Source organism: Myodes glareolus, chromosome 23, assembly GCF_982192425.1.
Source record: "Myodes glareolus chromosome 23, mMyoGla1.1, whole genome shotgun sequence".
Lineage (NCBI taxonomy): Eukaryota > Metazoa > Chordata > Mammalia > Rodentia > Cricetidae > Myodes > Myodes glareolus.
In genome coordinates this window covers 32724179-32747334 of record NC_142048.1, presented here as the reverse complement: position 1 = coordinate 32747334, position 23156 = coordinate 32724179, and the positions used below count along the sequence as shown (strand labels likewise).

Sequence of the window (23156 nt, the reverse complement as noted above, 5' to 3'; positions counted from 1 at the left end):
TTGGATTAGAGGCTTACATGTCATACCCAGCTTTTTATGTGGTCTCTGGGAATTCAAACCCAGGTTTCCAAACTTGGAGAATGAATGTGCTTACCCACTGAGCCATCTTGCTAGCCCTTATTTGGTTTTTGTGAGTCATTTTTATAAAACCTACTCTGCCCACATTATTTAAATATCTTAAAACCTTTATTGATGAATGACTATCAGATAGTTTTCATATTATGAGATAATTTCAGTTTTAAATCACATAGTAATATGAACTGCTGCTGTTTAAAATTAAATCAAAGTGGACAGTTGGAAGAAATGTTGGTAAGGATTTTATATATTGATAATTATTTTAAGGATTTTTCTTTTATTATTTATTATAGAAATTATATTATTATTTTGCAAAATTTGGTTTTTTTCCAAAAAAGGAAATGCTCCAAATAACTAAGAGTCTATTTGAACTTCCAATTATCTTTCAGAAGTAACAGAGGTTATGACTTCATCAAAATACCAAAATGAGTTTTGAAGATTGTGGATATTACTTCATTGTCAGAAGAAAAATGCTAAATGGGTTCTCTCATTTATAGTTTTTGCTTTAGGGATTATGTTGTAGGCAGCCTGCTTTATTTACTACTTATTTAGTTTTTGAGACAGAGTCTAGGGCTGGCTTCGAACTCTTGATCTTCTTATGTCAGCCTTTAGAGTGCTGGGTCTGTAGAATGCACTGCCACGCTAGCCTTTTTTTTAACCTTTCCTTTTTCAGCCTCTTGACGATTCACTGCTTCCAGCTCCTGCTGAATCTGAACAGTGCGCCCCCTGCTGTGTGTTCTGGCAGTGCAGGACTTCCTTTAGCAGGGCCAGTCCGCCTGTCTCTCCTGTCTCTGTGTTCCCTAGGATGGTTTTAAAGGCATTCCACTTAGGCTAAAAAAAAAGTTTCAATTTTTTGGAATTTCTAAGGCTTGACCTTTTAGAGAACTTGTCATTTTGTTGAGCAGTTGGTCGTCTGAATTCAGTCTTCACAGAAATATGAAAATAAAAACTTGTACGAGGAACTGTTGACAGTTGTGGCATATTAATAACGTGTCAAGACGGCCAGGGTTGCATTTTAAGAACTTCACTGTTTCTGGTTGGGCTCGTTATTTAACATTATCCCTCGTTTGCCTATTCTAAATATAACTCGTGGTTCTGCACCATGGGGATGAGTTGGCATGCCTTTCCTTGCTTCCTCTGAGCACACAATAGGAGTGTCTTATTCTCAATTAGCCGACGCCAAGTGAACTTACAAAGTTCCCTTAATCAATAGCAGTGTTTCAAGAATCTTCTCAAGATGCCAGCAATAGCAGTCTCTGCTCGTACATTGTTCGCAGAACTTCAGAAGTGCCAAATCAGAGCATCCTTCTCAAAACTGAAAATGTAGTGTCAAAAGTGACCTCCCCCACCACACAAGAAATAACTTTATAGCAAAACCATGAAACTACGTATCCAGCTACATATTTTTGAACTAAAAAATGGGAAATGGGTGTGAATTCTTGTAAAATTCCTTTCCCACCACAGTTTGATGGAAGGAATTTTTGCCTAGCAGCAAGACAAAAGCGGTCAGATTCTAACAGCCAGCTAAATCAAGTAGCTTCGGGGGCCATTCAGGGGGGTGGACTGAAGGGTGTTCTGCCTCTGGAAGGACAGTGGCTAGAGGAAAGCAGTGTCCTGAAGCATTTATCAGTTCTTTGCCTTCAGACAAAAGACCTCCACTTCTCCTACCCCCATCCTAGTCCAGGCTCATACGTCCAGCATCTGGAATCCAAAATTTGGTGACTAACCCAGAAATAAGTAAAGCAATCTGTTTCCTAAGCACTGACTGCCGCAGAGGGTGCTAAGCGCATAGATTCTTTCAGATGATCTGGATTTTCTTGGTACCCTGGAATCAACAGGGTGCTAAAGGTAGAATTAAAGGAATTTAAATGGTTTTTAAAACAGCAATGGTCAGTTTTTAGAGTTTCTTTCAGAAGCAATACTAAATGACCCCCCCACACACACACACACCTTTGTTTTGCTTTATTTTGCTAATTTTTTTCCCAAGACAGGGTTTCTCTGAAGCTTTGGAACCTGTCCTGGAACTAGCTCCTGTAGACCAGGCTGGCCTCAAACTCACAGAGATCCTCCTGCCCCTGCCTCCCAAGTGCTGGGATAAAAGGCGTGTACCACCACCACCCGGCTTATTTTTGCTGTTTTGATTTGTGTTGGTTCTGTTTAGTTTATGCAGCATGGCCACTTTGCTGAAGCCCCCATCCCTGGCCCCTTGCTCCTTCGTCACTGCGGCATTGTCTTCCACCCCTAAGCCACACATAACTGAAGCAGAGACAGATAGATAGGAAGGGCGTACTCAGATGTCCCCCTAACTCTAAAGGACATAATGACTGGGACACTCAAACCAATAGGGTTTAGGCTACAATCCCCCAGAGCAAAGGTGACTGATGTGTTCCCCCACCAGGGAGACATGACCAGAGGGGACCAGGAACCTTCTCTCTTCCTTCCAACCCTGCCGAACTTGCAGTGTTAGGCTGTGTTTCCCCTGCTCTGCTAACTCCCCATGCATGTAAGCTGTGCAGAGCTGTCTGGTCAGTAAAATCAGACGCTCCCCAGGAAGGTCCGGTGGTGTTGCGAGGGCCTCTCTACCAGCCCCTGCTCTGCTTTCCTTAGGTTCGCTCACCTTTTGTCGTTTGAGCTTCGCTTCATGCCGATTCCTTTTCCTCCCAACATCAGGCTTCCAGTTGTAATATTTTTCCAGTAAGGTATTCAGAGAGTTGAACCCCCATTAGGCCTACCCTTTACACCCACCAACAGTTCGTGTTTGGCAAGTGATTCCGGAGCAATGGTTCTCAACTTTCCTAATGCTGTGACCCTCTAATACTGTTCCTCCTGGTGCTACTTCATAGCTGTAATTTTGCTGCTTTGAATCATAATGTAAGTTTTTGATATGCAGAACATCTGATATGCGACCCCTGTAAAAGAGTCATTTGACTCCCCAAGGGGTTGAGACCCACAGTTGAGAACCCTTGCTCCAGAGTCACCAATGGTTTTATCTTATTCCTATCGTAGGTGGACTGTGATGTTGGCTAACTATACCATACCTTAGTTTGTTCATCTCTACAATGAAATTAATAATAGTCCTGATCTTGCAGGAACACTGAAAAGGCTTTGAGATGGGACAATTTAATAAAAGGTGTCAGGGCCTACCAGGAACATAAAACCACCAGAGACCTGCTGTTCAAATCAGTAGCACTTGCGAATTAGTGGCGGGGATGAGATAATTTTGGGAAGGGCATCTCCCGATGCTTGCAGTGGTCTCTGTGGAGTGACTGGCACCAGCAGCTTGGGAAAGGGAACAGGTGGTGCCCCTGTGGCATTCGGGGTGATTTATTGGCCAGCCATTGCTGAAGGGAATCGGCGCCTGCTTGGTGCTGGTGCTGCGACCAAGCCAGGGCAGTGCTGACTGGGCGGCTGCTCCGGTTACCACAGAGCCAGGCTTTGCTTTCATTGTTCCACTTTTTGCTACATTCTCTCTTCCCTTCCCCTGGGAACAAAGTTACATGCTAAACAACAACAGCAACAAAGACACAAAAACCATGTTCCGTCTATTCCAGTGAAACCGCTTGATCCGTAGTGCGGCTGTGTTTTCACCTGTTCCCGAGGTGAGTGTACCCACGTGTTCCAAACCACCCGTTGTCTTTAGGAACGTTCCAGAATCCTGCACCAGCTATTCATTTGTTGTATAACCTTAGGAGAAATGCTTGCCCGTGGGAAATTTTGAAATAGTACATTTCTGCCTCCGCGTTCCAGCCGTACTGATTCAGTACTTTAAGAGAAAGAATACATTCCCTTACTACTGTGTTTGTACATTTGCAACCATCTCAATTGTATCGTCAATTCTTTCTTGTCTCGACTTTGCCATTCACCTATCTGGGGAATACCTGAGAGGAAGAAGTTGTTTAGATGTGGAGAAAAGATAGGGTAAGGTATTAGGGGAAATAAATGCAAGGCTTGTTTTTGTCGTTGGCTAGTCCAGGTGCAACGGTTACCAATTTCTGAGCGAATAATACCTTGCTTTGAGAAATTTATGTCTCAAAGATAAGTAAAAAGAATTACCATTGGTCAGCCATGCCATTTTGCTTTCCCCCTTTGCTGACTTGTTTAACCTATAGTGTAATTTAAAAACTTTGTGTTGGAATTTTAAAAATCATGGGAACATAGTTGATGTTGACTATGAAGATTGTGAAATCAAAATATCTAATCTGAAGAAAAAAAGGAGGGGTAGGCAAGGATCCTTGTACTGTACGTCGTAACTGCATTTCTCTCCCTCGGTCCAGACATGTGAAGTGCATATTCCACACCACGAAACTGGCAGAGGAATGAGAAAGAAAAACCTGGGTCCTAACTGGGACAAGCTAATTGGTTGCAGGCTCTCGGGACCACTGCCCCGCTGGCTTGCCTCCTTTCGTTCCCCCTGTAGTAATATTGTAGGACAAATGAATGTGACACGGGGACTATTTAACATATCTGCCTTGATGTGGGCTGGAGAGGAAGGGTTCTTTTCTGTACTGATTGCATCAAGTATGGAAATAAAGCCACAATCCAGGATGGATGTTTTTTCTGTAACTAGCAGGGGACATCTGCCCCCTTGTGTTAGATCATCAGGTCTGAGGGTTTACTAGACCCAGAATTCTCTGCTGTCAGATTGATGACCTTGATTGAAGAAGTTCCATTTCCTGGTTGCTGAAGAAGTATTGGTGCTTAGAAGCTGTCATCCTTCAGGCTGGGAGTGGACTGGGGGGACTCACGTGTATCATTAGCCTCAATAAAATCGTGACACACTCATAGTGCTAGTCCCCGCGGGCTCGCTTCAATCTCAGCTCACGTGGATTTCTCATCCTCAAACAAAGCTACTGTTTTAGTGATTAACAAAATAATTATTTGTTCAAAAAAACCTATGTACCTATTTCTGCTATCATCAGAACCCTGAATCTGCAGGAATGGTAGAGCCCAAATATCCTAAGGCCAAGGCCGTAGGGTGAGTGTCGCGTGCAACAGTCTCAGAAGTTTATGTTATTGTTGATGAATATGCTGAAGTCGAAGGGACCAGCACCCTACAGCAGCAGATCACTGTGCCGGTGTTCAGCCCATGAAGTACAGGCAGACATGACTTAATATCTACAGTTGCATAGATGGATACACAGCAGCCCCTCTTCCTCAGTTGCTTTCAGTCTGCTGAATTGCATGTCTCTGTAGGCAAAGTCAAATAGACTTTTAAAATGGCAGTATTTCTTTTGTATATAAGTTATACCTATTGCTTGGCTGAAATACATAGAAGTAAAAAATTAACTCACCATCAAAATATGGTTAGGCATTTTGGTTCAGACATTTTTTGCTGCAGTACGTGTGTGTCTGTGTGTGTGTGTGTGTGTGTGTGTTACTGAAATCCATACTTTGTTTTATATAATGGTATTTTCCAGGGTTAAATTGTTTGGCCAGTGGGGCTCTTTCTCTTCATTCTTCGTCCCTGCTTAAGAGGAAAATGCCGTGGTTCTCACACATTCATTAAAGCTTTCAAATATAACCACCATCCTTTACCTACTTTTAGGCCAGAGCTAGACTGTAAGCCCCTTAAACGAGAGGCCGCATGTGTGGCCATTCTACATATATTCCTAGTGCAACCTTGGCATTTGAAAAGGTGCTGAAATCTTGAATTGGATGAATGATTAAAGAAGAAAATGGTTTTAAGGGCAGGATCTAAGCCTTGCCTTCTAGTGAGGGGTAAATTAGTCATCTAAGAAGAAATGCCTTCCTTTCAATGTGTCTACAGAAATTACATACAATTGGACCAAATAGTGAATCTTTCAGATACCCTTCCCTTCCACCCCCAAAGTAACTCGTTGGAGTCCCTTTAATTTTTCATGTGTGACTCTGGGGAAATGTGCCGCTTTCTCATCTTTAACCCTTCTGGTTGCTCTGAACCAAGTATCCACCAGTAAAGGGGGAGCCAGTTGTCTGTCTTTGCTCAGTGGGAGGGGAGATGGCCGCAGACCCTTCCTAGTAACCCCTCCTCTCCTTCCTCCCCTAGGCTGCTCTCTTCACCATGATTCCCTGCAGAGCAGCGCTGACTTTTGCGCGATGTCTGATCCGGAGAAAAATCGTCACACTGGACAGTCTAGAAGATTCCAAACTCTGCCGCTGCTTAACCACCATGGACCTCATCGCTCTGGGGGTTGGAAGCACTCTTGGCGCTGGGGTTTATGTCTTGGCTGGGGAAGTCGCCAAAGCAGATTCTGGCCCCAGTATTGTGGTATCCTTCCTCATCGCCGCCCTGGCCTCGGTGATGGCAGGCCTTTGCTATGCTGAATTTGGGGCCCGAGTCCCCAAGACGGGATCTGCTTATCTATACACATACGTAACGGTTGGAGAGCTGTGGGCCTTCATCACTGGCTGGAATCTCATTCTGTCATACGTCATAGGTAAATTCCAAAATCAAATATCAGTTGTGTGCAGGGTAAAAGTAGCCGTCCAGAGACTCTTGGCACGAGGGGTGAGCCTCATCGTCTAAGCTTGTTCCCCGGCTCGTTTTTGTCATCCCTAAAATACATCCTCACTGTCGAAGTCCTCCCCCCTTGAATTCATGATTCTTAATGGGTTTGAAAATCGCTTGACGTTTTTAATTTTGTTTTTCTTTTCATGAGTTTGTGTGGTGTGTCTGTGTTCACATGTATGCTGGTGCATGTGATTCTGTCTTCAAGGACACAGGGAAGTCCAGAGAACATATCAGCATCTTCCTTAATTGCTCTTTGCTTTCTTCTCTGAGGCAAGTGTCTTAGTTGAGTCCAGTGGTGACATTCCAGCTCGACTTGGCCAGTTTGCTCTGGGGCCCCGCCCCTGCCTTCCAAGGCTAGATTTAGAGGCTACGCTCCCCAGTGCTAACTACTTAAGGGTCTGAATTGACATATTGCTTGTGCAGCAAGTGATTTAACTGCTCAGCCATCTCCCTAGCTTCTAGAAAGTTCTTTTTTACAAATAAAGTTGCCTGATATGAGCATTTACATACCTGTATGAGGTCTGTCTTGAATAACAAGACCCTGCCTCAAAAAAGAAAGAAAGAAAGAAAGAAAGAAAGAAAGAAAGAAAGAAAGAAAGAAAGAAAAAGTATTCTTGTCATCTTTTTGTATGTGTAATAGTGATTTGGCTTTCTAATGTGATTAAAGTTTTAGTCGGTGTGAACTAAGCCAGGTTTATCCAGGATCAAGTAAGCAGATGAGTTTCGTTAATTTCCTACCTGTAACCTTTTATTCTCTGAACATTCTGCTCTTGGGAAGGTACTTCCAGTGTCGCAAGAGCGTGGAGTGGCACCTTCGATGAACTTCTAAACAAACAAATTGGTCAGTTTTTCAAGACATATTTCAAAATGAATTATACTGGCCTGGCGGAGTATCCAGACTTTTTTGCTGTGTGCCTTATATTACTTCTGGCAGGTAAGAAAACCAGTCCTGTGCTGTTCCCTGTAATGCACCACACCAAGGGGCCCCCCCGGAAAGGAGGCTATGCAGATTTGAAGCCTGTATTCTCTGAATGATGTCAGCGTATCCTAGCAAGGCTTGTAGGACCAGTGTGGGTTCTCTGTGGGTTTTGTCTCCCCCGTGTTTCACAATAGGATTCAATGTGTGTGAAAGGGGGGCCCCTGGCTTTGGAGGAGAAGGCATCCTAGTAAGTCATAGGATGGAGGTGCCGGTTTTTGTTTTGAAAGCATCGGTCTTTAAATACTAATGAGAGACATTCAAGAAGAGGAAGGGCATTTCCATAAGGAAAAAAAATGTAGAATTTCATGGTATTGTTTCACCCTGTTAAATGCAACCCGGGTCATTAGAAAACATATTATTTCTAGAAAAAAAAAAGTGCTGTTTTCCTGTCATGTGCCTACTACAGACACTTGTTTGAAAAGAAAGTATTCAGCTACCGGGGATTATTTAATGCTGATATCCCATTGACAGACAAACTTGGTAAAGGACCTTCCACCTTCCACCAGCGTAGTACAACAGCGATTTAAACAGGCTCAAGAACTACAGTAGGGGCATCCAGGCTTTTCGTCTTTCTCTGCTGCTCACTGTGTGCAGGATTTGAAAGGTGTGCTCCATCTCTTCCTCCCTCAGTGTGTTCATTCATGAACTGTGAATACCGCCCACTGCCTCGCGCAGTTCCTGGCATAGAGCGCAGTATGCACGCAGAGGGAAGCCAGTTTCATTATGTGAGCATAGTTAATCCCTGCTGTCCCTTACATGGACTATTTGAACATTTTGTATTATGACTGTCCTTATCTATAGACCCTCTTAAAGTCGATCTGTTTGTTCCAGCTTCTTACTTGATTTACCCTGAGTAATTGGCCTCTTGCTTTTCTATTCTCCCTCAACTTCTGTTTTCTCCCTGGGTTCAACGAGTGTGACAGAAATAATTTTCTATTGGGAAATGTTTTACCCGGACAGTTTCACACTTCAGAAAATAGCCTTATGTTAAAAAAAATCTGCCGCATTAGTTAAAAATATTATAAAGATAGGGAGACAAACAATCTATGGAACAAATTCCATAGATTCATAATATTGTGTACTTTGCTTCAAGCATTAAGAGAAATACCTTCTGGGTCGGTGACATGGCTAAGTCGGTAAAGGTGACTGCCTTTAAGCATGAAGACCCAAGTTCAGTACCTGGAGCCACAGGAAGAGGAGAAACCAACTCCCCAAAGTTGTCATTTTATTTCTACCCTTGAGCTCCCTCCACCTCCCTTCCCTACCCATATGAATACAAAATCTTTTAATTTTAAAAGTTTTTTAAAAGTAATACATCCATTATTTTTCATTATGTGATATTAAATGAACTTTACTGATTCAGTTTAGTTTCTAAGCAGCCTAGTTAATATTATCACGTTTTATTTAGAAATTGCTTTAATAAACTTAAAATATTCAGTTTTAATCTCTTAATAATAATGAGAAGTCTGTAGCTATGGCACATGTTCAGAACTGTTCAATTCTATAGCGACGAGACCTCTACTTTAGCCTGAGCCTGTGTCCTCTGCTCATTTCCCTTCAGAATCTTTTTTTAAATGTAGTCTAAATTCACATTAAAACTTTGTTCCTAGAGGATTTGAAAATGAAAATGCCCCATCATAAGTAGTGGCTCAAATAAATTGCAATGTCCGCTGAAACTTGTTTTAGGAAAGCTACCAGAGAATCATGTGTAGCGTTCAGATGAGGTATTTATTGGGATCTAATCTGTTGGTGGCAGATAGAAACTCAAGTAGAGCGTGTGTTGGCATGTCTGGAACCTCATATAAAATGTGGTTGTGGCTCATTTCTTCTTGAAGGTGAGCACCAGAGGCGTCTCACCCAACTGCCAATTGCGGAGTCCATAGCTGTGCCAACTCCACAGCATTCCTTTATGCCATTGATGCAGGGTTTTTTATAGACACAGAGACAGGCTTTATTTGCGAGGTTCACGCAGGGAATGCTATACTACGTGTGTGTGTGTGTGTGTGTGTGTGTGTGTGTGTACACCTATGTCATACATACGGCAATTCAGGTAGCCGTGGGACTTTCCCACTTACATGGCCTTTTCCCTGAGCACTGGAGAGCCCTAGCGATGAGACACTACGTTGTGCTAAAACTTCAAAACATTTTCACGACCGTTGTGTCTTTCTAGCCTGACTTACCAGCTCCCGTTCTTCACTTTGTGTTGAGTGTGTTGTTTTGTCAAGAGTGGGAACGGTACATGCGGAAGTGAAATGCAGCCGCTCTCGTCTACGCTTGCATGGCTCTGCTTCTGTGCTGGTGGATGCTGTGGATACAGGGGAGAGGGAAGCAGAACGGTGGCATTGTCTTTCCATGGCAGCCATTGCCCCAGTAGTAAAAGCTGGAGTAAGAGTCACACTGCATATAGTATAGCAGGGGGGTTAAAGATGAAGAGAGGATGAACATAAGAGTCATTTAAAGCTGAAGGGAAACATGAATATTTGAGGGTTGAAGTTTGGGGGGAATCTTATTAAAAGTAGCTATTAAAATAGGTGCGTGTGGGTTATTCTAGCAACTTTTTACATTTATAAGCAATATGTTAAGGTTAAAAGTAAGTTACAGGGTTGGGACCGAAGTTCATCGTGAGCATTTGCCTAACACACGCAAGGGCGCGATCTCTAAATTTACCACTGAAATAAACCAAATGAAGTCATTTTTAAAATGATGGAGATGAAAAATATTACCATGAATGGCTGGCAGAGAGCTAATAAAATTAATATCTATAAGTAGTTATAATATCTGTAAGTACCTCTTATAAATCATTATGAATAAAATACTCTGACTTAAAATTCATGTAATGTAAATGGTGCCAATCTTGTTCTCTATAAAAATTTATGTTCTGGGGCTGGAAAGATGACTCCGTGGGTAAAGTGGCTGCCTCACAAGCATGAAAATGTGAGTCTGGACCCAGAACTCCTCTAAAAGCTGGCAATGGCAATGTGCATCTGTAACCCCAGCACTGGGGGTGGGAGGAGCTAGGGCAGGCGGATCCCTAAATCCCTAGAGCCTACTGGACAACTAACCTAGTCAAACTGTGGAGTCCCAAGTATAGTGGGAGACTGTCTCAAAAATGAAGTTCAGCGCAATCAAGAAAGACACCTATATCAGTTTCTGGCTTCCATGTGCATTCTCATGCATACATGCATGCACCCACAGAGACATGCATATATATTCCACACACATACATACTACATACATACTTACATGCATACACATACATACATACATACATACATGCATGCATGCATACACACAGAGACACACAATGCATGCCCTCCCATACACTCTTAATTTGTAGACTATTGTAAGAAAAATGTTAGAAAATGCAGAGGGTTATTTATATAAGATGGTAATGCTGTTTATAAAATAAACCAAGAGTGACCTAATTGTCTATAAATAAGGGATTAAAGTATCTCCACATAGTATGTCATGCAGCTGTTAAGACTGATGATAAATTTGTTCGTACAGAAATATATGTGTGTGCATGCATGTGTAGAATCCTACAGGAATACCATAGTTGACCACTATTCTTTATACCGTTTGAGTTTTTTCAAACTACTTGAATAGAATACTTATGTTCTTAATATAAAATGAATTTATCCGATAAAAATGGATTTAACAGAGAACTGTTTTTGGCATGGCACCTAGGAGAATTATTTTCTGGTGATACAATCAGAAGGTGCATGGCCCTGGAGTAGCTGTTAAGGACAGCCTTTCAAATGAGGGGTTCTGCCTGTGCCTGCCATGGTAACAATAACCAGAGGTACTAGACTTACACAGACAGGGTGTAGCTCTTGAGTGTGAGCACAGTCTGCTTCCAGAAATCAAAATAGGTGGTATCTTCAAAGGCGTTGCTCCACAGAAAAGTAATTAAGTGAACTAGCGATAGAACTGAAGAAACGGAAGGGAAATACATGACTGCCAATGCAAGAATATCCAATCCATGTGTTAGCACCAGGTATCATTGCCTTTTCTATGGGTAAAGAGCCCATGTTAACGCCTTCTTTTTTTCCCATAGGCCTATTGTCCTTTGGAGTAAAAGAGTCTGCTTGGGTGAATAAATTCTTCACAGCTATTAACATCCTGGTCCTTCTCTTTGTCATGGTGGCTGGGTTTGTGAAAGGAAATGTGGCTAACTGGAAGATCAGTGAAGACTTCCTCAAAAATATATCAGCAGGTGCCAGGTAAAGTAGTGAGTCCCTCTCCTGCTCCCCTCTCTTCCCTTCCCCCTCTTTCCTCTCTATCTTCTCTTCATTCCATTTGAAGAGTGCCGTTCTCTGAGAACAGCACTTCTCAGTCTTGTTGGTGCTGAGACCTTTCGGGGGGACGGTTCTAGGATGTGACTCCTCTTCCCAGACTCCCCAAACTAAGGTAGGGATGTGCTTCCAGCTGTGCCACTGGATCAAGCTCTGCAGATGCTGGCTACAGTGCAGCCTCTAGGGTGGAGTCTAGTCCCGGCAAGAGCTCCCTCTCTGCTCCCCAACAATTCACCAGGGGGCGAAGAGAAATTTTCTTACCTTATTGTAGAGCATGGCTCACATATGGGATCTCAGATGTCAAAATCTTGCTTCCTGTGTTCCTCCGTCTAGCAACTTCTATAGAGATGAGCACAGCAGTGCTCACAGGAGCCCGAGGCGAGGGAATGGCACAAGTTTAAGTCTAACCTGAGCTGTATTTCAGGTTACAGGCCAATGTGGCCTCAAAGTAAGACTCTCTCTCTCTCTCTCTCTCTCTCTCTCTCTCTCTCTCTCTCTCTCTCTCATACACACACACACACACACACACACACACACTTTGGTCTGGGCCTTCTGTATTTGCTGTTGAATAGCCTATAGTCGGATGTCAGTGACATAGAGGTCATGGTGAGGGAATCTATCATGTTCTCCAGAACAAGATGACAGAATAAGGTTTTGGATTTTTATAAACATTAGCTCCAAAGAGCCAGTGAGCAACATCAGCCTTCCAAGAACGTGGTTGGAGAGAAATCATCAGAAGGTACAGTGTCCATGAAGTGGCTGACTGTGTCTGTTCTTTCCTTCAGAGAGCTGCCTTCTGAAAACGGCACGAGCATCTATGGGGCTGGTGGTTTTATGCCCTACGGCTTCACAGGCACGTTGGCTGGTGCTGCGACTTGCTTTTATGCTTTTGTGGGATTTGACTGCATCGCAACCACTGGTAAGGGCAGTGTCTCCTTGAGAATCAGAAGGAAAGGGTACCACAGGCATAGCTACAGGTACAGCAGAGGGCCAAGGAGACAGGATGAGATGGGAAGTGGGAAGGGTACCATCTCCAGATCCACCTGCAGCCCATGTTACATCTGACACAAAAGCCACTCGGTGAAACTCTCAGAGCACTGGTGTCTGTCCTGACAAGGGCAGCACCTACTCTGAGGATATTGTGACGACCACCAAAGACAACATATCTGGCTGATCGGATGAGGAAGCTTAAGAGATGCTCACAATTCTATCTGTAACCTTCTGACTTAGAGCTCTGTCCCCTCCAGATGGTCATTGTCTTAAATGGTCTTTTCATTCACCAGCCAAAATACTATACCAATTATTTTCTCTTTATCCCTGGTGATACCCATCCCAGAATCTTTTGAGCTTTCCAGTGGCACAGCCTTGTAACTGACTCTGTCTGGGTAGCTTCAAACATTAATCTTGTAAGAGGCATATTCTGATATTTTTTAATAGAAACTAAAATTTCATATAAATGATTAAATAAGTTTGCTTGAAGCCTTGCAGTTCAGAAGCTCACAGAATACCAGTGCAGCCGTTTTCCAAATGACATCAACTACCATTCAAGACCTAAACACTTAAGAGTGCTCGGGTGTCTCCCTGCCCCGCCACCATCCAGCCTTTTTTTTTTTAAAATATTTATGTATTTATTATGTATACAATATTACAATATTCTGTCTGTGTGTATGCCTGCAGGCCAGAAGAGGGCACCAGACCCCATTACAGATGGTTGTGAGCCACCATGTGGTTGCTGGGAATTGAACTCAGGACCTTTGGAAGAGCAGTTAATGCTCTTAACCTCTGAGCCATCTCTCCAGCCCCCACCATCCAGTCTTTTGCAAGTAGGAAATTGACTTTTATATTCCGTTCTTCTCTTCGCCCTCTGCTATTTTGATCATTTTTTGTTAATAGTGATGTATCCTGAAGAAGAGAAGGGAATCTTTATAGGAAATAGATAGAGCTCACTAAGAATGCAGAAGGGACAAAAACATGGTAGAAGGACCACCGAGGAGGGGGATTCGAGCCACAGGAAGTCTCTAAGCCTTTTGATTGTTTACTAACCTTCTGTTCTGTTTTTCCTTAGGGGAAGAGGTCCGGAATCCCCAAAAAGCTATTCCCATCGGAATAGTGACTTCCTTACTGGTTTGCTTTATGGCCTATTTTGGGGTTTCTGCAGCTTTAACGCTTATGATGCCTTACTACCTCCTGGATGAGAAAAGCCCACTTCCGGTAGCATTTGAATATGTTGGATGGGGTCCTGCCAAGTATGTTGTTGCTGCAGGCTCCCTCTGTGCCTTGTCAACAAGGTATGTGTACTGTCCTTGGGGCTTTTAGGGGTCTTGCAAAATGTAGTCAGTGTCTTCAGATTTGCTTTTGTGGGTTTCAAGAATAGCTGTGTGTTAGAATAATTGGCTAGCATTCTGGAGGCCCTGGGTCAGCACCCTAGCCACTGCTACCACAGGACTGATTTTGTATATTCTAAAAATATCCTAACATGAGGAATGCATTATACAACTATGCACTCAGTGAATAATTTGTCCAGAATCCCCGTCTAGAAATCTTGAGTGATTACAAAAAGCTTGAGTGATCAGCAGCAGCTGAGTCCATTTTTTTTGCTTTTCGTTTGTTCTCTTTTTCTTCCTTCAGGATAATGGTGGTGGCACTGGGACACACACACCTCTGTGTCACACATAATCACATACTATGTCAGACACCTTTGGGATGCTCATGTTACTGGCATCAGTATTGCTTGCCTTGTGTCAGTTGGAGATTATACACAGACTTCACACTTGGGACGATTCTCCAGGAAGTGATAGTTAGTGTGTCTGGGACTGGAAGCCATATGTGGCGTCATTTTTTAAAAATGTAAACGTGCGTCTGAGACTTTTTTTCCCCTTTAACGCTGACCAGAATGGATTTATTCAAGAGACAGAAATTATCATTCTGAAATTACCAACGGAAATTCTTTACTTATATGTAAAGGAGATGGAATTTGGTTGTCAAATGTCTGCCTTTTCAATAGCTACTTATTTACTATGTCACGGCTCATGCCTCAAGTTTCCAGAGCCGCTCATATGATCTGGAGCAAAACATTTCACTCTAGTCCATGCCACACTTCACAGGAGAATAGTCTCATATGGAAAATATCCTCTTTTTTTTTGCCCAAGAATTTCTTTTTTAAATTGAAAACAATTTTCACAGTTCTGAAGCAAGAAATTTTTCTCAATATAATTTATCGACATGACTTTGATTACTTTTTCTTCCAAACGTGATTTTAGTTTTTAGTCCTGATGATGCTAAGTGAGTTTAGGAATTCTTCATCACCTGCTGTTGACGAGGTTCATTATGAAGAACTTCGAATAGCTTAAAGTCCAAACCCTGATGGTACTATGCCACCATGATCTGCAAAGGGACGAAAGGACCCCTGTGGCTACATCAGCTGTTGATGCACGGCCTTCTACTGGGTTGATCCATACATAAATATCATCTGAATTTTTGGAAACTTTGGCTATGCTGTCAACTTTGGACAAAAGTTTCTCAGTTTACTGTGTTGGGTTGGCACTGTACAGAAACCGACAGCTGCATTGGTGTAGAAATGTTAAACTTATTTTTTTTCCATTTGTGCAAGGATAACACACTAAATTAAATATATATATATATATATAATATACATATATATGGTCTTATCTATGTGGGTGTGATAAGAAACTAATGAAGTATTCTCTAAATAATGAGGGAAAAGATAAAGAAAATTAATAGATGTTTTTGGACACAAGATCTTGTTGTATAGCCACAATTGGCCTGGTACTCACTATGAAGTCCAAGCTAGCCTCAAACGTTCAGCAGTCTTTTGCCTCAACTTCTTAACTGATAGGGTTTCAGGCATGAGCCACCATGCCCAGCCCCCCCAATAACTTTTTATTTAATTAAATATTAATTTATTTATTAATAAACATTAATTAAAATAAGTTATTTTACCTCTTTTTCCTAAGTAATTACTTTCACAACTGAGTCATGTGGATTGACATAAGCAATAAATGTAAATAATTCAATTTATCTTAAGAAAAGTTGTACATTAAACCTCACTGTTACTAACATTTAATTGTAGCTCCTTCTACATACTAAATCCATAGTATGTTGTTCTTAAAGCCATTCTTTACCTTGATAATTTTAATGCTTGGAACTATTACATGTATCAAAGATCAAGTTATAGGGTGCAAAATCATGGTAATATGAAAATACACAATCATTATATAAACTGGTGACTTACTGTGACATAAAATTAATCAATCTTCTTAATTTCCCATTATTTTGGGAATTTTGTTTTCTGAATTATGAATGCTAAAAAATCTTAATGTTTCCTACTTCATTTTATTTTGCAAAAGCTAATTCAGTTTTAATTCAGTAACAATCATGGATATAAACAAATGACTTACAGTATTGTTTTTAGTCTTATCATTTTGCTGGGCAAATATTTGCAAACGTTATAAGTAACACCATGGCCATTACTGGCAGGTGTGTTTAAATGCCCAATCGCAGCACACTGTAAGACTACGTGGGTCCTCGACCACAGCTGTCTTGACAAGTGTAATCCAATCACGGTGTTTCTGTTGTGGGTGTGATCATGTGTGATCGTGCATGACTGTGTTTGCCATACTGCATGTCTTTGCTTTTTACTCAGTCTTCTTGGATCCATTTTCCCAATGCCTCGTGTAATCTATGCTATGGCGGAGGATGGGTTGCTTTTCAAATGTCTAGCTCAAATCAATTCCAAAACGAAGACACCAATAATTGCCACTCTGTCATCGGGTGCAGTAGCAGGTGAGAGAGTGTTGACTTTTACTAAGGAAAGGGGGATCATTTTCGTCAAGAACTCTGGAGAATGTGGACAGTTAGGTGGTTTTCTATTTCGGATTAGCATAAAGTTCAATGACTTTGTGACTTTTCTATTTTGATTTCTTTGTGTACCTGTATGTACCCTTGTAGAATAATACTCAACTCACACTGGATTATGAATTTTTCTATTCTAGTCTTCTGGGTTCTATGTTCCCCTTACCCCGCATTCTGTTTGCCATGGCCCGGGATGGCTTACTGTTTAGATTTCTTGCGCGAGTGAGTAAGAGGCAGTCACCCATTGCTGCCACAATGACAGCGGGGGTCATCTCTGGTAAGCTTTACAAACACAGGGTTCTCCATCATTGGCCTAAAACGTGCTGTGCGCATGCGTGGACTTAAAAAGGGTCTGCATGCTGTGCATGTAAGTTAAGAACACAATCATGGATAAATTACTGTGTGAGTATCGGGATTAACATCTGACAATTACGGTGATGGTGAAACACTGAAATTCATTCATAACTAATCACTGGGGATTCTGTGTTTTTCCTACTTTAACCATTGGGGCATCTAACACATGTGTGAAGAGTTAATGACTCTCTACTGTGTATTAGATATCACTCTTCTAACTGATGAATAAGCACATAAAGTTATAATTTGGGCACAGAAAAATTTCTAAATTAAATCATTGCTTAAGATTGGAAATACTGATTTTAAAAAAATGATTGCAGGACTGTTGAAAAGCTAAACTTTACCAATTCTTAGTCCAGTGTAAGAAAAGAAAGGGCAAAGGTAATCCGAAGTTGGTTGTCCTCTCTGCCCAGAGTGAAGTGGGTTGCCCAGCAGGGTTAGACCTGCACCCTCTCAGTCCCCATTAGGAACCTAGCTGTCGTTCAATAGTTTGGACATGTATGTTTGGACTCCTAGAATCCAGATTGCCTACATTTTGATATGCTATGATGTTCATATTAACTACCTCTGGCCAGATTCTTAGAGCATGCAGAAGGTTCCAGGGGTAGCATAGCCTGAGCTAACGGTCTTAGTAACATTTGGCTATTTGTAGTCATTAAAATGTGCTAAAAGTTTAATAATCTGTTATATAATTATACCAGTAATGAAGTGTCTGCAGAGTGAGGCATGGGGTGCATATCCAGAGAGGAGATGAAATGTCGTAGGGTTGTAAACACAGGAAAGCTCTGCCCGTAACTGCCCATTGTAACCTTAAATCAGCTTGTCTGTGAAACAGGAATAATTCTATCAAGGAAGACCAGGGGAAGTTGCCGGATTTGGTAAAAATAAGAAAATAAATAAAAAGTTAAATACTGTCCATTTTATGTAACTAAAAAGGAAGTAATTTCCTCTGCCTCCTAGGATGACTGACGGAAGGTAAAGTGAGTTCATAGACTGTAAAACTTAAAAAAGAGGTCTAGGACACCATGCGATTTGAATGTGGTGTTAGCTATTTACGAAGACAGGGAGTATTATGTGGTAAATTCAGCTAATATAAGGTATTTTTACTTTTTAACATTGTTGAGATTTTGTGTACAGGATTATAAGTTGATTTTTCATAGCTAATCAGTCTTCCAGAATGTGTGGTTTTAATTTGATTAAAGTTTACTCTACATCCAAAATATTATTTCACTGAGAAATAAATATTATTTTGTAAAGACTATTTAAAATATTTTGAGTTGTATATAACTTGATACAAATGGAATTTAAAGTGATTATATAACTTGTACCACAGAAAACTGGTATTTCCTAAGCAGTGTTTGTTTACTTTCCAAGACCTCAAAAACCAGTATTCTGTCATATAATATTTTCACACTTGGTCAAGCCAAGTATGTTTTAAATAATCATAGCAGATGTATTTAATGTTTCCTAAGGAGCTGGGGGCTTTGCAGTCTTAGCGTTGGCAGTTGATATGGCCCAGAGACTATCTTATGACGTTGTGATATTGATCTGTCATTGCTACCAAAACAGAAGCGTATCAGTCAGCTGTCCCTGAGTGAGTGAGCAACTGTAAGAAATGTCCTCAGAGGGCTTTGGTTTTACCTTTCCCTTCTGTTTCCCGATAGCTGTGATGGCTTTCCTCTTTGACCTGAAGGCTCTTGTGGATATGATGTCCATCGGCACCCTGATGGCCTACTCTCTCGTTGCAGCCTGTGTGCTCATCCTTAGGTGAGTCTCTGTTGGTTCTGAAGGGCGTGTGGCGGGTGGTAAACAGGGCGTGGAGACAGCAGAGACTGCAGAGAGCCAGCAGTGTCATCAAAGTGGGAGGCCACGGCCATTAAAGCAGTAAGACGGAGTATGGGAAGCAGACTTGACTTCTAGCAAAACGTCAAGGACAGTTTGACCCTTACCGATAGCTTGTCCCAGTCTCCAAGGCTGTTTATTAAAATGTGTGGAGATACATAAACATGTTGTATTTTTTGGAATCATACATACCAGCAGACTGACAAATAGGCCCCTATTCTTGACTACTACATGATATTGCCTTTGTTATATTGTCGATATATCCTGAATGTTATTCCAAGTCAATAAATGTATCTACCAAATATGTGCGTAGGTATTGGTACTTTTAGCATTAATGATTTAGTGTTAAGGTGTTCCCTAAAGACCTTATCAAGGATTCACCAACAAATAGATGTACATGATGCTCAAGGAAAAGGTGGATTGAGAAGTGTGGAGAAAACATGGCTGAGAATAGTGGTGTAAGGGAAGATGCATTTGCAGTGGCTTCTTCTACAGTAAAAGCTGATATCTCGGTGTATCGATAACTATTCCGCTTTGAAGATACAAAGCCATCAAATTTGAATTTTTAAAAGTGGCATTATAAATTTACATTAAGAAATAGTAAACGTTTATGTATGCATATATTCCAAGGTGAGTTTGTACCAAAATGCTAATGGGGACTCAATTAATGGCGCGATTGGTCATTGCTGCGCCCTTCTGAATTCCTTTGTGCGTTTTCCCTAGTGAACGCATTTCTTTCCATGGGGGGGTGTTTCTGAAAGAAGCAAGGGCCTCAGGTACTAGGAAGTGAAGCAAGCGATACACGGATGAGCTGTAGAAGAACAGGTAACAGGACAATGGTGCCCATGGGGTAGTAAGGTGGCCGAGTAGCTAAGTGAGCATCTCTGGGTGAAGCCAGAGGAATCAGGCTGGGAATAAGGAAACATGGGCAGAGAGACAGACTCTGGTGGCATCCTGTGAGTCCCTGGCCAGAGAGATGCTGTCCTCCATAGCTGGTGACCGTTTTGGGACTCTTTTTACGAATCCCAATGCCACTGGGCAAGAGGGCTGCAGATACCATCTTGTTGCCGCCATTGCTTCACCTTTAATTCTAACTTTACTTTTGGGCATCTGCTATACAACTTTCTGGCTAAATAGCAATGCGAGGAAGTTCAGAGTCCCTGTGGGGATTTGATGGAGGAGGTTTGTAGCCTGGCTCAGCACACTGTGAGTTGGAGTCAGTCATGAGGCTTGTCACCTGGCTGTACCCACTGCGACTTTGTAAAGTGTCTCACCAAGGAGTTGACGGTGATAATTTCATTTTGGGCTGATGAGAGTAAAGACACTGATATTTATTTGGGGATAGGTACCAACCTGGCTTGTGTTACGAGCAGCCAAAATACACCCCTGAGAAGGAAATTCTGGAGTCATGTACCAATGCAACCTCGAAAAGCGAGTCCCAGGTCACCATGTTGCAAGGACAAGGTTTCAGCCTCCGAGCCCTCTTCAGTCCCTCTGCTCTGCCTACACGACAGTCCGCTTCCCTTGTGAGCTTTCTGGTGGGATTCCTGGGTAAGTCCTCGCTGAGCATGTTCGAAGATCCAACAAATTCGGGTGTGTAGAACCAGTCTTTGTGGAAGGCAAAAGACAAGGCCTCACATTGCCCGGGATATGTGAGCAGCCAATTTGAGACATGAAATTTGACCTACAGAGGTGCTGGTAGTTATGGCCGAGTTATAACCTATAGGAAGATTTATGAGCTGGAGAGATGGCTCCGAGGATAAAGCACATGCTGCACAAATGTGAGGCTCCGAGTTAAGATTTCCAAAACCTGTGTGAAGCTGGGCGGGGAATTATGTGCTTGTAATGCTGGTGTGGCTGCGGCAAGGTGGGAGTTAGAGAGTCCCCCAGTGCTGCACACTGTGACAAAGAAGAGAGGCTGCCTCAGACACAGTGGAAGGCGGCCACCAGCACCCAAGGCTATCTCTTGACTTCCATGTGCATGCTTTGACACACGTTTCCCATAATCACACATGTGCATACAGAAACAAGGAGTTTCTACAGGAAGAGTGGCAGAATTAGAAACTGGCACACTCTGTTAACTCAGGGTACTCCCTGTGTTAAAGAATCAGGCCAAGTAACAAAACTGGACCCCAATGGTATTGGGAGGCAATATAGGAGCGTTTTGTTTGCTCCTCTGGTAACTTAACCTTCTATATGTTTAGTGACGTCTACTGGGCATTATCTGTGTGCCAAGGCATTATCTGTGTTCTGAGTACTTGGGGTGGTGAGACAGACTGCCCTTGCTCTGTATAATAAGATCATCACAAACTAGAGAAAAACAGGCTTCTCTGAGAGCAGCTAGGAGGGGCTTTTATTGCATATGTGATGATCAGAAGAAGCCTGACATCATTGCCTGGAATGTGGAAGAAAGATTCAGATCATGGGATATTATTTATTTGTATTAACAAATAATCTTTATACTAGCTTAATATAGTCAAAGCTGTCACACTTCATTTGAAAAAAAAAATGGAAACCACACACCACCGAAAATGATCCTATCCGTGTAGTCTAAGACTAGGAAAGTCGGAGCCCTGATCACATGGCGGACAAAGCAGGGTGTTAGTGCCAAGTGAGGAAGTTGACTTCTGAAAAGACAGACGTGAGAACATGATTCTTAGATGGGTGAAGTGGACTGTCTCTTTCTCACAATAGTAAAGAAGCGAGGGGTCTGTGTGGCAAAGTAGATTATAAAGAACTTGGTGTTGCACCAGGCTAGACCCCTAGGACTGAGAGACGTGAGAAAAGGATGTGTGCTGACTCTGCCTTGTGTACTGACCACCACAGCCTTTCTCATCTTGGGCCTGAGTGTTCTGACCACGTACGGAGTCCAGGCTATTGCAAGACTGGAAGCCTGGAGCCTGGCTCTTCTCGCCTTGTTTCTTGTCCTCTGCACAGCCGTCATTCTGACCATCTGGAGGCAGCCACAGAATCAACAAAAAGTAGCCTTTATGGTAAGTGAAATAATCATTAGAAATCCTAGTTCCTAAATACACTTCCTCTGTATGTGTTCTGTGTTTATTTAATCTTTCTGAACAAAAGCAAACAATGAACAGACTGTCAAAATTCTTTAATGAATTCTTTTAGTCATAGTACATGAGCTGTCTTACTGCCCTTCTCAAAACCTTGAGTAAGCATGCATGCATACATCCATACGTACATTCATACAGTGAACAAATTTTGTGTCGAGTAGTCTATAGTATCAGAAAAATAATTGATGAGATTCTGGGTTTAATCCCAATCACTAAAAATAAAATGAGGATGAAAAGAAATGAAGGAAGGACGATAATTTGAGGATTTTATTTTCAGAAGTTTGAAGCCCTCTTGTGAGGATTCATTCCCCACCAACCTTCATCTGCTTGTTAAATTACCCTGCGCCCCCGGAACTAGGGGTAGGCTTGGGTGTGAACAGAGTTTCCTGGAGGGGTCTCCTAGGATGCTACCCATACCCAGAGATCCAGAAGCATCCCCTGTTGATGGCTAAATGAGCCACACTGATGCTAAGCCTTACAGTGGCTTGATGAGAATCTGCAGGTATCACTGTGTTTCTTTCCATTTCTGCAAGCAATGTGAATGATGATTCCCCTTTCCCTAGTGTCTATAGGGATGGTATTTATTCAGGTCCTTTTTTGAGACTGTGAGCTTGGTGACACAGTAGGGCTACATGTCAGATATCTACACTGCCTTAGAACCACTTGGAGAATATGCTTCCCCAGTAACGCTAGGCTCAAAGGATGTTTCTTCCCGTAGGTCCCGTTCTTACCCTTTCTGCCAGCCTCCAGCATCCTGGTCAACATTTACTTGATGGTCCAGTTGAGTGCGGACACGTGGGTCAGATTCAGCATCTGGATGGTGCTTGGTAAGTCATGTTATTTGGACTTTGGTTCGCCTTGCCTTGTCGGCCGTGGTTACAGGAATGCGCTCTCTCCCTTCCTCCAACTAAACGTTCTGTTCATTTCTTTCATTATGACTTCCTCTCAACGTTTACTTTCCCAGTGTTTCCAAATCTATACCTTTTCTTTATTTTTCTTCCCTTTCGTTTTCTTTTCTGATGTGCTGAGGACTCAACCCAGGCCTCAGACATGCTATCCCAGGCCTCTGTCACTGAGCCACGTGCCCAGCCCTTCAGATGCTAGTTTTCACTCATCTCCCACTGACCCTGGAGTTCACATAGATTCTGTTTTCTACAACTTATGAATGAGGAAATAAA

General features: G+C 42.2%; 1 protein-coding gene across 4 annotated transcripts in view; it reads left to right on the top strand.

Annotated features, from left to right (window-relative positions):
- Slc7a2 (solute carrier family 7 member 2) overlaps positions 1-23156 on the top strand; it is a 58933-nt gene that overhangs the window by 29343 nt on the left and 6434 nt on the right. For 3 of the 4 annotated variants that reach the window (XM_048441728.3, XM_085680218.2, XM_085680217.2), the window contains exons 2-11: positions 6101-6491; positions 7344-7499; positions 11602-11767; positions 12625-12758; positions 13905-14127; positions 16503-16642; positions 18730-18832; positions 20253-20458; positions 21734-21900; positions 22697-22805. In XM_048441728.3, the coding sequence (XP_048297685.3) occupies positions 6116-6491; positions 7344-7499; positions 11602-11767; positions 12625-12758; positions 13905-14127; positions 16503-16642; positions 18730-18832; positions 20253-20458; positions 21734-21900; positions 22697-22805 (1780 nt within the window). In that variant the 5' untranslated portion in view covers positions 6101-6115. Of the gene's footprint in view, positions 1-6100; positions 6492-7343; positions 7500-11601; positions 11768-12624; positions 12759-13904; positions 14128-16502; positions 16643-16851; positions 16989-18729; positions 18833-20252; positions 20459-21733; positions 21901-22696; positions 22806-23156 lie in introns of all 4 variants that reach the window. The other variant, XM_048441727.3, reaches the window with a different exon arrangement.